We start from the raw sequence: 17,324 nt of genomic DNA, 5'->3' as shown, positions 1-17,324 counted from the left end.
GTGTGGTTTACTATAACTCGATGAGTGTTCTCCGGCGATCAGCCCCTGACGGTGTGGTTTACTATAACTCCGTGAGTGTTCTCTAGAGCAAAGTTTCGCCTTTTGCCAGAGCCATGCCGCATGTTACCTTAGAATGGGTTTTAACATTTTTATGAAAATGAGGAGGGGCTACCACAAGCCTGAACAAGTCCAAGTGTCACTTCTGAACAAACAGGGTATACTTTGAGCTTCAACTCTTTTGTTTTATTTGCTTTATTGGTGAGGTGGTTTTTTTTTTGTTTTTTTAAGACAGAGTCTCACTTGGTCACCCCGGGTAGAGTGCTATGGCATCATGGCTCACAGCAACCTCAAACTCCTGGGTTCAAGTGATCCTCTTGCCTCAGCCTCCCAAGTAGCTGGGACTACAGGCACCTGCCACAACGCCCGGCTATTTTTTTTTTTTTTGAGACATAGTCTCAAGCTGTCACCCTGGGTATATTGCTATGGCATCACAGCTCACAGCAACCTCTAACTCTTGGGCTTAAACAATTCTCTTGCCTCAACTTCCCAAGCAGCTGGGACTACAGGCACCTGCCACAATGCCCAGCTATTTTTTGTTGTTGTTATTGCAGTTGTCCTTATTGTTTTAGCTGGCCTGGGCTGGGTTCAAACCCACCAGCCTCAGTGTATGTGGCTGGCGCCCTACCCATTGAGCTACAGGCGCTGCCCAACACTGGTTATTTTTTAGAGACAGGGTTATTTTTTAGGCTGGTCTTGAACTCATGAGCTCAGGCAATCCACCCATCTCAGCTTCCCAAGTGCTGGGATTATAGGTGTGAGCCACAGCACCTGGCCATATTGGTGAGTTCTTGAAAGGAATTGGGAGGGCCTGTTTTCTCTGCTGGAGTTGTGGTGATGTTACCCACCCCTTCCTTTCATCTCCCGATGGCAGAATTCACTGATAAGGTGATTGTCACTGCTGTCTGTGGTCAAACCGCCCTGGTCCTTATGGACATAAAACCCAACGCTTTGAGCTGTGTGAGCACCTCTGCTCAACCAAGCTGACCAGACGCGTGGTCTGTCTGGCCTTATTTGAGTCTTACCCAGAAGCAGGAGGACTTCTCTCTCCCTCATGAATAAAGATCCAAAAAAAAAGAATTTAAAATCTGAAAGGGTTTTTTTTTTTTTTCTTAGAGACAGAGTCTCACTTTGTCGCCCTCAGTAGAGTGCTGTGGCATCACAGCTCACAGCAACCTCCAGCTCCTGGGCTTAAGCGATTCTCTTGCCTCAGCCTCCTGAGTAGTTGGGACTACAGGTGCCCGCCACAATGCCTGGCTATTTCTTTTGTTGCAGTTTGGCCGGGATTGGGTTTGAACCCACTACCCTCAGCATATGGGGCTGGCGCCCAACTCTCTGAGCCACAGGCACCACCCTGAAAGGGGCTTTTAAGAAAGCAATTAGTCTCTTTCTTCACTTCCAAGAAAGACCCTACATTGAAGAAAATCTCCTATTTTGAAGTTACCTGGAGAAAGATTGCACGTATTTCCCCCAATGATAATCCAGTGCAATAGCTAACCTTCACTCTCCAGACATCCTTCTTGTCAGTTCATCTACATGTTTTCAGATCAAATCTGTTCTCTTAGAAATAGAAACCAGGCAGGGAATAGTAAAAGAATTTGAAACATGAAATCTCAAAACAACTTCCAAGTGCTAATTTTGAAGTTGCGTTGGAATTTTGTTGGTACAAACGAGGCTGAGAGAGATCCCTGTGTCCAGCCTTGACACGAGGCGGGTGTCTGTCCTTAGGGCTCACTCCAGCTTTGACAAGGGATGGGGTGGGCTGTGGCTGCAGGTTCTTCCCTCTGCCAGCCAACTGATCTGCTTGGCCCGATCCGGAGAAGGGAGGCTGGCAGGCAGGGGCTGTGGTGAGTGCAGTTCATGTGGACAGCAGCTCTCCAGTGAGCCCACATTTATTGCTCCTCAGAGAATCTTAGCATGTTGGAGCTGGAAGGAACTCTCAGATGAGCTCATTCAACTTCCTCATTTCACAGGTGAGGAAACTGAACTCCAGGGAGTTCAGTTGCTTAGAAAGACTTGCTTAGATTTGAGGGTCTACTGAATGGCAGAGCCTGGACTGAATCCAGCTTCCTGGCCTTCATCCACTAATCTTTCCTTGACACCAGACTGGCCCAGCTACTCTCCCTTTGCTACTTGAATAATTTATTAATCTTTGACTTCCTATTAATTACAACACGAATTTTCTCGCATTTATCCAGTTTTTCCATAGATAATGAATGTCATACCAGTTATCCAAGTTAACACTAATAGGAGGTTACAATAGTGTGTTTGTTGAGTAAAAAATATGTTGGTTGCTTCAGGAAATAAAGGCATATTCTGACCCCTGAAAGCCCCCTTTGTCTCATTTTTCATATTTCTTCCCTTGTCTTTTCTTTCTTTCATGAGAAAGTGGCTCACACTTATATTCTAATACTCTGAGAGGCTGAGGCAGGAGGATCACTTGAACTCGGGAGTATGAGACTAGCCTGAGTAAGAATGAGACCCTGTCTTTCCTAAAAATAGAAAAACTAGCTGGGCGTGGTGGTGTATGCCTGTAATCCCAGCTGCTCAGAAGCTGAGGCAAGAGAATTACCTGAGCCTAAGAGTTTGAGGTTGCTGTGAGTGATGATGACACCACAGCATTCTGCCCAGGGCGACAGAGGAAGAAAAAAAAAAAAGATAGATTTTCCTGGAATAAAACACAACATTCTTTTCTGCATCTATACACCATACAGAATGATGTTGGGGAAAATGAGCAAAACATAGAGGAATGTGAGAGCAAAGATGAGACGATTGGCTCCACTGGAGTTAGAGAGCTTGCTTCTAACTCAAGCTATATTTCTTTTTCTTTCTTTTAAATTTTTTAGAGATAGAGTGTCACTCTGTCACCCAGGTTAGAGTTTTAAGCTATCATCATCTGCAGGTGTGAACTCCTGGGCTCAAGAGATCCTCCTCCCTCAGCCTCCCAGCTGGGTGTGGCCACCACACCCAGTTAATTTTTTTATTTTTATAAAAATGAGGTCTGGCTTTGTTGTCCAGGCTAGTCTCCAACTCCTGGGCTCAAGCAGCCTCCCAAAGTGCTAGAGTTGGGAGCTGCCATGTTTGGCCATCAAACCAAATTTTCCACACATCATTAAGGATACAAATTACAAAAGCTCATGGCAATAGCCAACTCTTAGTATTTCTCTTTTTTTTTTAGAGACAGAGTCTCACTTTATTACCCTCGGTACAGTGCCATGGTATCACAGCTCATAGCAACCTCCAACTCCTGGGCTTAGGTGATTCTCTTGCCTCAGCCTCCCAAGTAGCTGGGACTACGGGCGCCTGCCACAACACCCGGCTATTTTTTTGTTGCAGTTTGACTGGGGCCAGGTTCAAACCTGCTACCCTTGGTATATGGGGCCGGCGCCCTACCCACTGAGCCACAGGTGCCGCCCATCTCTTAGTATTTCTTAGAGGGTTTTGTTTTATTTTGTTTTGTTTTGTGAGACAGAATCTCACTCTGTTGCCCTGAGTAGAGTACCATAGTATCATCATAGCTCACTACAACCTCAAACTCTTGGGCTCAAGTGATCCTCTCGCCTCAGCCTCCCAAGTAGCTGAGACTACAAGCGCCCACCATAAGTCCAGCTAGTTTTTCTTTTTAGTAGAGATGGGGTCTCACTCTTACTCAGGCTGGTCTCAAACTCCTGAGCTCAGCAATCTACCTGCCTCAGCCTCCTAGAGTGCTAGGATTATAGGCATCAGCCACCATGCTGGTCTATTTCTTAGAGTTTTTAATATAAAGACCCATAAGGAGAAACTCCTTCTCTGTTGACAAGCCCATTCAACTTCATTTGTGTCTAGTATTTCCCATGATTTGAGATAATTTGTAATTATTCAACATAGTTACAAAATACATCTGTACTTTCTGAAAGGGAAAATACAAATTTTAGTTCAGACCTTAACTTGAACCTGCACTGGACTTCTCTTTCTTTATTACTTTGAGAGTGAAATCCTAAAAAGCTAGGAGGTTTTTTTTAAACTTTGATTTTTCAGTTTGCATTTGAATTAATACATGGGTGTTGGTGTGAGACAGGACCACATGCATGTGGTTTGGTATTTTTATAACATTGGCTGTGCTTCCATTGCCTTTTAGATTGTGATACAGATTCCTTCGCCTGGGGATAGCAGTGGTTGGCCAGATGGTTATGAAGATCTGGAGTCAGGTGATAATGGATTTCCGGGGGACATGGATGAAGGAGACGCTGCCTTATTCAGCCGACCAGAGATCGTGGTGGTATGTGCTTATTGTCAGTGGGTAGTTGGTAGGGAATGTAGTCTATTCTGTTGGTTTTAGTTAAGGGCAGTCAGAAAATAAAATCAGATGTTAAAGGGCAAAGCCCGTAGCTATCGGGCCTTCATCCTTCTTGTAACTGTGATTTGTCCTCATCATTTATGTTCTTTTTCCAGTTTAATTGCAGCCTAAGGCAGGCGGGGACTCCCAGCAGCTTCCAGGACCAGCTCCACGGAAACATCACCTTCAACATGGAGCTCTACAACACTGACCTCTTTCTGGTGCCCTCCCAGGGGGTCTTCTCAGTGGCAGAGAATGGACACGTTTATGTTGAGGTGAGACCAGAATGTTAGCTTTGGGCTTGTGGATTAGTGCTGAGTTCCAGTTCCCCCAGCAGTAGCTGAAGCACCCCAGGCAGACCTCTTCCTGCCCCTCCTCACAGACCTCAGCTAGCTGAGGGCTTGGCTCAGAGAATGTTTCCAAGTTGATTTCTGATCAAAGGAGGAAGTTTCAGAATTTAGCACATTATGCTAAATGGAGAGTATGTTTTTATCAATAATGTTTTTTTTTTAAAAATGGGCAGGAGTGTAAATTCTACTAATAAAGCCCTGCCTTTGCCTCATTCTTAGCATTTGTGAAATAGTAGTTCAGTGGTTGCAACGTCAGGGTTAACCACAGAATATTTCTTTTTTTTTTTTTTTGAGACAGAGCCTCAAGCTGTCACCCTGGGTAGACTGCCGGGGCATCATAGCTCACAGCAACCGCCAACTCCTGGGCTTAAGCAATTCTTTTGCCTCAGCCTCCCAAGTAGCTGGGACTACAGGTGCCTGCCACAACACCTGGCTGTTTTTTGGTTGCAGTTGTCATTATTGTTTGGCAGGCCCAGGCTGGATTTGAACCTGCCAGCTCTGGCATATGTGGCTGGCACCTTAGCCACTTGAGCTACAGGCGCCAAGCCAAACCACAGAATATTTCAAAATAGCTCATGTGTTGTCTTTTAAATTGTACTCACTTGTAAGTGAAATGCTTCCCTGCTTCTCTAAATATTGTTTTTCCCAGATCATCTAAATATGTGTATAAATTGATTATAACCCTTTCTTAGATATAATAGTAATAATAATATAAGCATAGTATACATCTGGAATGACTACAAAATAATAGGTAGTGGTGGCAATAATAAAATAACAGCTAACATTTACTGTAGACTTATATGCCAAACAGAGTCGTAAGTATTGTCAAAATCCTATGAGACAGCACTAATAATATCTCCATTTTATGGATGAGAAAATTGAGGCACTGACTTGTCTTTCATAGTTACCAAATTTAGCAACAAAATATGTAGATGAAATATGAAAAGATATAAATGGGGAAAGAAGAATGAAAAAAACCCTATGAAAAACAGATTTCAAGTAAGCCAGCACTGCAGACATTGGGAGGCGGGAGACTCAAAATATACAGGGTAAGTAAGATACACAAGAAAGATTGACCACTGATTAGCGTGAGCCAGCAAAGTTATAAAGGTCACGCAGCTGGTACCTAGGAGTGTTCAGATTCACAGCTCTTACTCAGACCTTCTGTCTCCAGCACTCACACTCTCTCCACTGGATACAAAAATCATTTCTCCTCAAAGTGCCATTTGAAAGGGGAGAAAACATAACCTCTTACCAGTGCAAATACCCAGCTTCACAGATTGGATTCTAGGAAGATAAACCTCCTTGTGGCACCAGGATGGCTGCTGTTTCTTGTGCCCTGAGTACCACCTTTAGTGTTTCAAGTGGGCACATTGTCTGCTAGTCTTTAAGGGAAAGTCGTTATCTGAGGAGCAGGTGTTTGGTACAGAGCTGCAAACTGGTCATCTTCGTCACAATGGGAAGGGTGAGAAGCTTAAGGGGTCAAAGTGGGGTTATTTCCATATTTTAAAAGCGACTTGGGTGCACATATTTTACTATGTCGCCCTCAGTAGAGTGCTGTAGCGTCAAAGCTCACAGCAACCTCAAACTTCGGGGCATAAGTGATTCTCTTGCCTCAGCCTCCCAAGCAGCTGGGACCACAGGTGCCCGCCACAACGCCCAGCTATATTTTGTTGCAGTTGTCATTGTTGATTAGCTGGCTGAGGCCGGATTCAAACCCGCCAACTTCGGTATGTGGCTGGCGCCTTAACCACTGTGCTTTGGATGCCGAGCCCAGTGCACATATTTCTATTTGGGATAGACAAGTAACTCACATTTGCATGGACTCCGGGACAGAGCTCCCTGATTCTAGTTGTTTTCCTTGATGGTATGGATTTTACCCTGCTCTTTTCTTTTTGACTCCTTGTTCTGAGAGTCCTTCTCTTTCTTTGAGCACACCTTCGTTCTCCACTGTGAAAAACATTCTGCTTCCTACGTGCTGTTCCTATTTGTAGCTCTCTCCTGCTCCAAGACTGCTGCTTTCCTCCTGATTTCCTGGCTCTAGAGTCCACACGTGCAGTGGATTTCAGGAGTGCTGCTGAAGCGCAGCTTGTCCTTTTCCAAATGTGTGCCTGGCTTTGATAATCCATAACTTTGCTGGCTCACGCTAATCAGTGGTCAATCTTTTTTGTGTACCTTACCCTGTATATTTTGAGTCTCCCGCCTCCCAATGCCTGCAGTGCTGGCTTACTTGAAATCTGTTTTTCATAGTGTTTTTTTTTTTTTCCATTCTTCTTTACCCATTTATAGCTTTTCATATTTCATCTACATTTTTCGTCGCTAAATTTGGTAACTATGAAAAAGACATTGTCATGAAAAAGAAACGGACTCAATCTTTTTGCTACCATTTTAAATATCAAGTACATTAAAGAGAATTTGGGGAGAGGAAAAATGTTATAAATTACTCTATTTTAAAGATGTTTTAAACTACCAAAAATGTAAGACAGAATCTTTAAATGTGTTGCTAATTAGGATAGCAGCCGTGCCAAATCTTTGTTTCTTAGTTTGGATTCCACTACTGATAGGAAAGTATTTTTCCTTAAGTTAAATAAAACTTACATAAACAGCTATAATAATTATAAACAACTGTTAATTACCAAAAAATTTTTAAGTCTAGAATAGTAGTACTAATAATAGGTGGCATTTCTTCACTGGACACTGTGTTTTTTTCGTGGAACTTAACCAATTCTTTTAATAACTGTCTCGTAGGCACTCATGTCCTCATCCCATAGGCAAGGAAACCAAGTCTTAGGGTGCACAGCACATTTTCAGTGAAGCATGTAATTCCACTGGACTTGTCTCACTCCAAAGCCTGTGACTCTTCTTTTTTATTTTTTTCCTTTTGAGACAGAGTCTTACTATGTTGCCCTCAGTAGAGTGCCGTGGCATCACAGCTCACAGCAACCTCAAACTCTTGGGCTTAAGTGATTCTCTTGCCTCAGCCTCCCAAGTAGCTGGGACTACAGGCGCCCGCCACAATGCCCAGCTATTTTTTTTTTGTTTGTTTGTTTCTTTGTTTTTAGCAGGCCCTGGGCTGGGTTCGAACCTGCCAGCCCTGGTGTATGTGGCCAGCGCCCTAGCCACTGAGCTACCGGCCCCAAGCCTAAACCTGTGACTCTTCTATTACTCATTTCTAGTCTAGAGTAAAAGATATTGTTGATGACATTTTTTTCCCCTCCAATACAACTTTCTGGGATGCCCCAGACACCTTGCCTTACATACTTTGAGATGAGAGAGCAGATTTGCAGCCATTCTGTTACATATTTTTGTAAGGTAGGTTATGAATTCATTTTAAAGGGTACTTTTTAGTAATAGCATACATGTGATTTGCTATCTTTTCAAAATGGAATATCTTGTTTTTCAAAAAAATATTGCAAAAATAATGAAGTGTTAGTATTTACAGAAGATCACCACAAGGAGATATTATGAGGATCCTCTTCCTCCACAGCCTCCTGCTCCTCGTCATCCCATTGTTGAGTGTCCTATAGTTTGTCACAGAAGGATCTTTTACCATAGTGCTGTGGAGTCAAAGAGCCCCATGCAATGTCAGGGGTTTCCCCCGGGTATCCCAGCATGGAAAGTCTGTTTATATCTCCATGTCTTTTGAAGGCTTCTGGGGCTATTGGCCTATGAGTAAGGACTAACTTTATTTCTAAAGTGTTTATTTTGATCCTAAGTTTAGTCAAGGAATGAGACCTGGGGGGAGGGGCAGTTTAACACAGTGATCCGTATGTCACCAAATGGAGAATCCAAGCTGGTCTGGGATTTCAGCTGAGTTCAGGATAGTTGAGGTTTGAATTCTGTTTACATTTGGCTAAACACTGTTTCCTGTTTCTAAAGAAAAGAACCTTAACAAGATTTGGACATAGCCCATGCAAATGTTTTGTAAGAGGGACGTGTAAATGAGTCGGAAACATTTCCAGATTAGATTTCCCTTAAACTACCCCCAGGCTTAAAGAGTGAAGGGAAAGTACTTGGCAAGGCTGGTTTGGATGTGTGAGCAGCTGGAACACTTTGCCAGGCCTGTGATGGCCACCAGATTGCACCATCCCTGACGTCCAGTATCAGGGGCCAGCTCTGCCTTCTTGCTGATGAAGCAGGAGTTAAGATGAATTGGTGGCTTTACTCTAAGCCTGTCCGGGCTTACTCTAACTTGTTATAGTTTAGAAGCTCAGTCTTCCTGGCATAGGTTAAATAGATCTTGCCTCTGTCCTCTATTTTTTTGTTTGTTTGTTTGTTTTGGTTTTATAACTTTATTTGATGTACCTGACAATCACCAGTTAGTTCTTATCCATATTGACTGTCTATAGATTTTTGGAAGTGGTAACAGGTATATAGGTAACCAAAGTATAGAGCTTGTTTTATGCATCTTCATTATATTTTCTGGATAACCGCGCACAGATCAGTATGGGACGTTCATTATGACTTTGGCCCAGACAGCTTTGTTGAGCCTGGTATCAATATGCACATCTGGAGTCCCCATCTCTTTCATGATCTCTTTCTGGATCTCTTTGAGTGCCCGAGGGGCACGCTTCTTAGAGCCACTCCGTGGATGTGCTTGTGAATGTTGATGGTGTATTCTCAAGTCACTACCTCCTTGGGCCCTTGGGCCCTTCTTCTTGCCATCTTTCTTTAAGCGATCCATTCTGCCAGGCCCAAGTTGGAAAGTGTCCTCTATTTTTTGAGCAATTTTTAAAAAGAGTTTGGCTTTCAAGTATCACACTACTATGACATCAGGGGCTTTGCCTATTGGTGTTTGATTTATTTTGGAAAATTCACTTCAGGTGTGTGGTATGCTGTTCACTTTGATCTCTCAGATGAGATGGATGGGAGATTGGAGAGACACATCTTGTGTTTGAATCTGCCAGACTAGCATCTGAACTAAATAATTCATTGTCATCATCCACATCAAATTTAAATGGCATGTCATCTCTTTAAATGTGTTACTTTTGTAATTAGAAAAAAGGCTATATATAGGGTGGCCATAAAGCTCATGTGCAGTTTAAAATAGTGTGATATTAAAAATCACCCTGTGTGTGCATTATAAAAATGAACCAGCAGCTCATCTGAAGGGCTGTGGGATGCTAACTCTTTCTGAATTCATCTTTCTTGCTCTTTTGTAGGTATCTGTTACAAAGGCTGACCAGGAGCTGGGATTCGCTATCCAAACATGCTTTATCTCTCCGTATTCAAACCCTGATAGGATGTCTGATTATACCATCATTGAGAATATTTGTCCTAAAGATGAATCTGTGAAATTCTACAGTACCAAGAGAGTGCACTTCCCCATCCCACAAGCTGAGATGGATAAGAAGCGATTCAGCTTTGTCTTCAAGCCCGTCTTCAACACCTCGCTGCTCTTCCTTCAGTGTGAGCTGACGCTGTGTACCAAGAAGAAGGAGCCCCAGAAGTTGCCTAAGGTCAGTGGGCTTCATCCGTTAGGACGGTTAATTTGGCATTTTCAGATAAGGCAGTGATCTACTGGAGAAGCTTAATTCCAAGGTTGTACAGTTGAGGTTTTTGGTTTTAGAACTGCCCAAATGAAGTAATAAAGTCAGAGCTAGCAGGGAGTTTTATGTAGTCGTAGAGGATAAATCCTGACAGTGTGATTTTTTTTTTTTTTTTTCTGTGCGTGCTCAGCGTAATACCTTGCAAGTCATAAATCAAGACTGTTTTCCATCGAGGGAGAGGTCTGGCTTTATCTTTGCTTTTCAGATGGTGTGCAGTGCCAAAAGTACAAGTCGAAAGGACAAGTTCAGTGTGAGGATTAATTTTTCCAGGTCTCGCTGAGACTTGTAATTGTTTTTTGACCTTCTCTCTGTGAATTATAAGGTTGACTTGTCTCAGGAGGACCTCCAAGGGAAACTAACAAATATTTAGTTTTTCTCAGCTTTACATCAGTTCATCGTGTTCGTCTTCTGTCACGCCCCGTGCTCCGTTGCCATAACAAAAATCAGAACCATTTGACCTTGGTGAAGGGGCTACTCAGAAACAGATTTGCAGGGTTAATTATGACACCCTTTAGGCTGGCCTTATGCATGAAAGATATCTTCTGCTATAGTTTTCTGTCTGTGATCTGCCATAATTACATCTGTTTTCATATGTGCCTTTATTCTGTAGTATCTTACACAGTGGAAACTGACTTCTAATCCTTTCGCAGTTACATATCAATGCCTAAAAGGCTAAGAATCAAGCTGTGTTATTAATGGTATATGTGTGGAATTCTCTTGTTTAATACACAGGTTGTTTCAGGTACAGAGGGTAGGAGGAAAAATGACCATTATTGGATAGATTACGATTGATCTGAATCCTTTGGTCATTATATTCCCTGGGCATACGTTTCTCTGATCATGCCAAAAAGAATCTTGTTTACTTCTGCAAATACAGCTCACAGTCATTAGGGAGCACTTCTGAGGGATTTAGACCATATTCATTAGCTTATTTCTGGAAACACGTGAGCATTCACCTTCCAGTGTCTGTCAAGGTTGGGGCTTAGAGGACAGTGGTAGAGTGTCACAGGGAACATAAGGCTTCACTCTGGAACTCTGCTGCTTTCTGCAGGCAGAGCATATCTTTTAGAGTTTGGGAGCCTAGGAGGGGAGGCCTGGAAATTACTAGGGATCTTTGCTGTGGCTTTGGCTGTTCCAAGCCTGACCTGGAATAGCCCAGCTTCATAATGTAGTAATCTGTGAAAATCCTAACATTTCCTTCCAGAACACTCCTAAGGAGAGTTGTAAGTCCCAGGGGATGGCATGATGGGATATGTATGACCCTAAACCTCAAGTCACCATTTACTCCCAATGTAGGATACGATGGAAAGAGCCGAGGACCGAGGAAGAAGGCCTGTTGCTTTACCCGTGGGACATTAAGTCCCTGGACCCCTCAGAACCTGTATTTCTCATCTATGAAATGAAATAGAATACCTGGCCTCCCTGCTGAGTAGAGGAGCAGAGGAGACAGTAGATATAACAACTGTCCACCATGTACTCAGCAGAGGCTTAGAAGAAGCTGTTAACCACTGTCTTCCCATTTGCTCCTTATACGTACTATTTCCATATTTCTAGTCACTTCTGAGTGCTTTCTATGAAATAAGGGAGCCAAAGCATTTTGTAGGAAGAGTTCTCAAAGATGGTTTAGTCCAACCTCGCCCTTTGCTGATGAAACTGAGGCTCAAAGAGTGAAGTATCTCACCCCAGGTCACCCACTGAGTTAGACACCAAACCCTGGACTCTCCCTCAACTGAAGAACTATTAGGAAAATAAAAGTAAAATAAAATAGGAAAGTAAAATGCAAATTTTCTCTCGCCCCAGAAAATCCATTGTTTCTTTCTACAATAGGGCTATTGTGAAGGCTTTCTTTCTGGGGCAGGAGGGCAGGTGGGTGCCTGTCTTCCCATATTTGTCTAACTTGCCTGCATATCAGAGCATCTGTGACAATAAAGATGAAACCTTTTACTCTTTTGTGACTGGAAGAGATGGAACTTAACTAGCTGTTGGGCACGCCCACTATAAACTTTGTAAGTGATGTATTTCTTCTTACAACAAGAGTGAATGGGTGTCCTTTACATTAGAATGTCTCCTATTGATGAGCAAAGACAAAAAAAAAGTTATTTTAAAGGAGAAGGTGGTGGAGTATAATCACACATTCTCAAAACAGATACAGTGGTCCAGGGCACACTTGTTAATAAGTTTGAGGCCTTAAAATAGCCAGAAGCAGCTGATCCCGTGGTGTCTACACAGGAGCACAACTCCCCAGGACCTGGATTTTGGAACATTAAAAGAAGATGACCTTGGAAAGTTTAATTTTGTATGAGCCTATGCCAAGATTACAAACTCAACCACATGATTATTTTTTTGGACAGTAAATATAAAATCTGTCACGTTCATAATGCAATACAGGCAGTCCCTGAGTTGTGATGGTTCAACTTAGGATTTTTTAAATTTATAATCATGCAAAAGTGATACATATTCTTTAGAAACTTTGAGTACCCATGCAACCTTTCTGTCTTTCCCTTTTACTACAGTATTCAATAAATTACATAAGACATGCAATACTTTATCATAAAATAGACTTTATGTTAGATGATTTTGTCCAACTATAGGCTAATTTAAAGGAGCTCATTTAAGGTAGTCTAGCTAAGCTATGATTTTTCTGTAGATGTATTAAATGCATTTTCAACTTACGATACTTTCAACTTACAGTGGATTATTAGGCTATAGAACCCATTTTAAGTTGAAGAGTGCCTGTATGGGACATTTCCCACGATCACCGTTTATAGGAAGGCAGCTTGCTGAAGGGCCAACATTAGACACATAATTTCTTCATTTTTCAAACAAATAACACTAAAACTTGTATTTCCCCTTCCTGGGGAAAAGGACAATATTTATGTGCCATCCAGTGATATTTGCATCTCCAAGTGCAGCGGTGAATACTGGGCCTGCCACAATATTGCCCAGGATATTTAGGGTTCTTTGAAAAGCTCCCAAATCTGTTTTTCTGTGATGGACAGCTGTGAGCTGTCTGATGCAGGGACACTGGACACCTGTGCAGGCCAAGTTGGTGACAGCCCGAGAGTGACCCCAGACTCTGCTCTGCCTCCCTGCAGTGTGTGCCTCCCGATGAAGCCTGCACCTCTCTGGACGCTTCGATGATCTGGGCCATGATGCAGAATAAGAAGACGTTCACCAAGCCCCTTGCTGTGATCCACCATGAAGGAGAACCTAGAGGTGCGCTTTGGGGGGGCTCAATCAGAGAGCGGGGCCTCAGGGCTGCTCATTTAGAAGATCCGATACTGTAAGTCAAAATCTAGTTTTGTTCACAAGATAACTTAAGGGCCAATTAGTATCTTTAGAAGAGGATTTTTTTTTTTTACCTAAAGAGTCTTCTTTCACTGGTTCTCTGCCATGGTGGCTGAGCTGTGACACATTTGCAAATGATTTCCTCTTGTGAAAAATCAGATCAAGGTGGCGCCTGTGGCTCAAGGAGTAGGGGACTGGCCCCATATACGGGACATGGAGGGTTCAAACCTGGCCCCGGCCAAAAAAAATCAGATCAAGGTCAAAGCTGCCCCTGTCATATGTCAGTCTCCCTCCACTCACATATAATTCCTTGAATCTGCAAAAAAGAGTTACTCCAGCATACTAGGGATTGCAAACAACCCACAGCCCATCTTTCTGTAATGGTTGTGCTGACTGTAAGCTATTAAGCTATTATATTGCTTTGTCAGAATTGCACATGCCTTTGAGAGAAGGTGTTATGTATGTGAGCATTATTCATCTTAGGTGCCATAGCATAAAGAAGGCGGAGAACCACTGCCCAAATGCATTTTATAATTCAGTTTTCAGAATTTTGCATAATCACATTGTTGCTTGAAGCAAAGGGTGCCTCTTCCTACATGTGCAGGCACATTCAGCAAACCACATCTTCTAGGAGAAAAAGAAGGATGTGCCCTAAGAAATGTGACATCAGTGCTCTGGGGACAGGCAGAGCAGAGCCATACCTGGCATGAGCCAGGCCAACCAAACCTACAGAGAAGCAGAGCTGGGCCCTACAGGAGATGTAGGGAATGGACACCAGGCCCTTTGGACTGTGTGGAGAGCATCCACCAGGTACCCACATCACAGCTCCAAAGGCATGAGCAAGTGAGGACACACTAGGCAGCTGTCAATGTCTAGAATGGAACTAAATGTCACAAGGAATGTCTAGGCCAGTGCCATCATCACTGTCTAGAAACATTGCTGTTGGAGGGTGTCAAACTGAGAGAGAAGGCTGGCAAGTGAAAGTGGATTCCAGGCCTGCACGGTTAGATATTTTAGAAGGGCTGCAGCTGCAGGCTGCTGCTCACCACCCTAGGGGCAGAGAGGAGCCCAGGCACTGATGGCCTTAGCAGAAGCCACGAGCTGCCTGGCTCTAGTTGCCGGGCATTAGCTGGGACACTTGCTGGGTGGTTCTGATACCAGATCTAGGGTTTGAGGTGGCCTCGGGCTGGCATTTCTGATCTGAGTATTGTTGGTTGGGATTTGGTGAGACTGGGCAGCAGGGGTGGCCCTGGATCAGGCAGAAACTCCCAGAGCAGAGGCGTGAGGGTTCTGCCCTGTTTCTTATTTGGTTAAGTGACCTTTATGAAAACAGCAGTGCCATTCCAATTGTCATATCTGGTGGTGGAATTTGCCCCCTTCCTAGGAACCTGCTCCCTTCAGAAGGGCAGGAGGGTGGAAGGGGAGGGCTCTGGCTCGAAGCCAGGAGCCAGAAGAGGCCCTGCTCTTAGTTTTCTCTGCTCGCTCGCTGCTGGTTCTGGGAGAACTCTTCCCATCTCTTGGGTTTCATTTTCTTTTATCTGGAAAGAAAGAGGTTTGGCCCTCATGACTTCCAGAGGCCTTTTCAGCTGTAATACTGAACTTGCTGTTTGAAGAAGCAAAATAATCTTTAATTCATTTCCTGGCCATCTTAAAGTTGGTGTGAAATGTACATGTTAGATGTTTATTGGTTTCTCAGCAACGTTTTTTGTTGTTTGTTTTACTTTTATTGGTCGGTTTTCAACCATTTGAAAGTTGTAACAGTCATAGTGCTTGTTTAAAAGGATTGCCCAAATAGTTCCTTTTTATGGGTTTCAGGGGAAAGAAATAAGAATAAATTAATTGTGTTACAAAGTAATCACAACTGGGCAGCAGCTGGCTCTGTTTTGTACTGTGAGAGTCCTTTAACAATAGCGGCAGCGACCTCGGACTCCATCTGTTACTCTTACCTATTTTGAGAGGTAATTCTGCTAGTAATTGAAGGCAGCAGTTTGGTTTTTCCCATGCCAGACAATAATTAGGCATTAATATTACAGCTGTATAACTTCCAGCAATTCATTCATTCTTTCTTTGAGTCTGGGTATTTTTCTAAGTAATTTCTCTTGTAAATTAGGTAATTACTTTCATTTAAACTTAGTGTAATTACATTGAAAGTTTAATGTTTTCTTACATAAAATTTCAAGAGGAAAGTTTTACCAAATATCAAAACAATTTTATGAGATTTGCTAATTGAGACTAGATTTTAGTAGAGAAGCATGTGGGCGAGGGAAGTTTATTATTCAGGTTTGTTAAACAAAATGAGGAGCTTAAACTGCAAGCTAGCTTCTCAGGGTCTGTGTGCAAATCTGCTTTCTACCTTTGCTCTGAATCTCTCGGTAGGTTTTCTGGCTGGTTCTCAGCTCTGGGTGTAACTCCTTTCACCTTTTATGTTTATTTTCCTTTGACTCTGAAATAATTTCTCCTCCGTGCAGAGCACTGGAGTCTGCCCTGTCTCTGCCTCACAGTGAATTGGAAGAGTCATTTGAAAAGGGAATGTGACTATTTACCTAATAAGTGGCTTATATGAATAATAACAGGGTCTCACATGTTCTCCCTGCTGGACAGCTTTGAGTCGTTTATTATGGTATCTCTGGGAATAGGCAGATCACTAACTATGGGATTAACTTTGGGGGTAAAAATTTCCCAACCAGTGGGATGTTTCACTGGCCTTTTACTACACAGGTACTCTTTGAAGGCCATGCCAAAGCTCCAGTTCTCCCTGGTCATTCAATTCATCTTATTTTCAATAATTGTGTCTTCTCGGGCAGCAGATAAAGCCTCTGGCTGGCAAGTTCACAGCCAGGTAGAGAGCTGCTCTGTGGCCACTGCTGCCAGCAGCACTGACAAACTTCCTTCTGTGGACAGGGAAAGTAGACCATCTCGGCTCAATCAATCATTCTGGGTTCCTCCTCTGGGCCACAGTTTTTAATAGAACTTTCACTGGGTTGGCATCCTTTTACTACTTAAACTTGACAATAGATGTTGGTGGTGATGATGTTGGAGATGCAGATGAGGATCTAACATTTATTAAGCATTTACTTTGTACAAGGCTCTGTGCAAAATGCTTTATGTGAATTATCATATTTTATTTGACATATAAATGATAGATCTGGGGTTCAGGTCCAGGCATTTTGATTCCAGAGCCTGTCCTCTAAACCCTATGCCTTATCCCAGATGGAGGTGGATTCTAGTTTTTAATACCTACAAGCAACATAGGCTACTCTCTCCTCACACCCGTCTTCCCACCCTTCTTTCCCCTCTTCATACCATATCTCATTGGCATTCAAGGTAACACCCAAATATTCTAATGCTTATGAACTAAAAGGAAGTTGAGGAATTTTAGGGAAAAAATTCTGTTCTTCCAGAGGGTTAAGATGTTGAGAAATATGTCAGCTGTTTAGGAGAGTATTGAAGTTCAGGAGAAAGTCTATAATTTTGGATTGTAACTCACAGAATAGCCCAGAAAACATGAATAGTTTATGCATATTATGGTTTATGGCAAAACAATTAAAATAGTTGAGATGGTGCCATCCATTTTTTGAAATGTTTTGAAGTGTAGGCATGTTAGTGCTATTTGCTTTGGATTCTGTGACCACTTTTCACAGCATCTAAGGACACTTGGGCTTACGTAATAAAAATGGTTACACTACATCAGTGATGATTTTTTTTCAAAATGGTGAAAGGGAGGAGTAGCCATTTTTGTGAAACTTAGTACACATACAAAGAAAA

General features: G+C 42.7%; 1 protein-coding gene across 1 annotated transcript in view; it reads left to right on the top strand.

Annotated features, from left to right (window-relative positions):
• TGFBR3 (transforming growth factor beta receptor 3) overlaps positions 1–17,324 on the top strand; it is a 211,905-nt gene that overhangs the window by 168,706 nt on the left and 25,875 nt on the right. The window contains exons 11-14 of the mRNA XM_053591992.1: positions 4,175–4,315; positions 4,489–4,647; positions 9,885–10,181; positions 13,367–13,487. Of these exons, the coding sequence (XP_053447967.1) occupies positions 4,175–4,315; positions 4,489–4,647; positions 9,885–10,181; positions 13,367–13,487 (718 nt within the window). The remainder of the gene's footprint in view (positions 1–4,174; positions 4,316–4,488; positions 4,648–9,884; positions 10,182–13,366; positions 13,488–17,324) is intronic.

This window comes from Nycticebus coucang, chromosome 5 (genome assembly GCF_027406575.1).
Source record: "Nycticebus coucang isolate mNycCou1 chromosome 5, mNycCou1.pri, whole genome shotgun sequence".
Lineage (NCBI taxonomy): Eukaryota > Metazoa > Chordata > Mammalia > Primates > Lorisidae > Nycticebus > Nycticebus coucang.
Note: the sequence above shows the minus strand (reverse complement) of the source record. Positions and strands in the feature narration are given on the sequence as shown.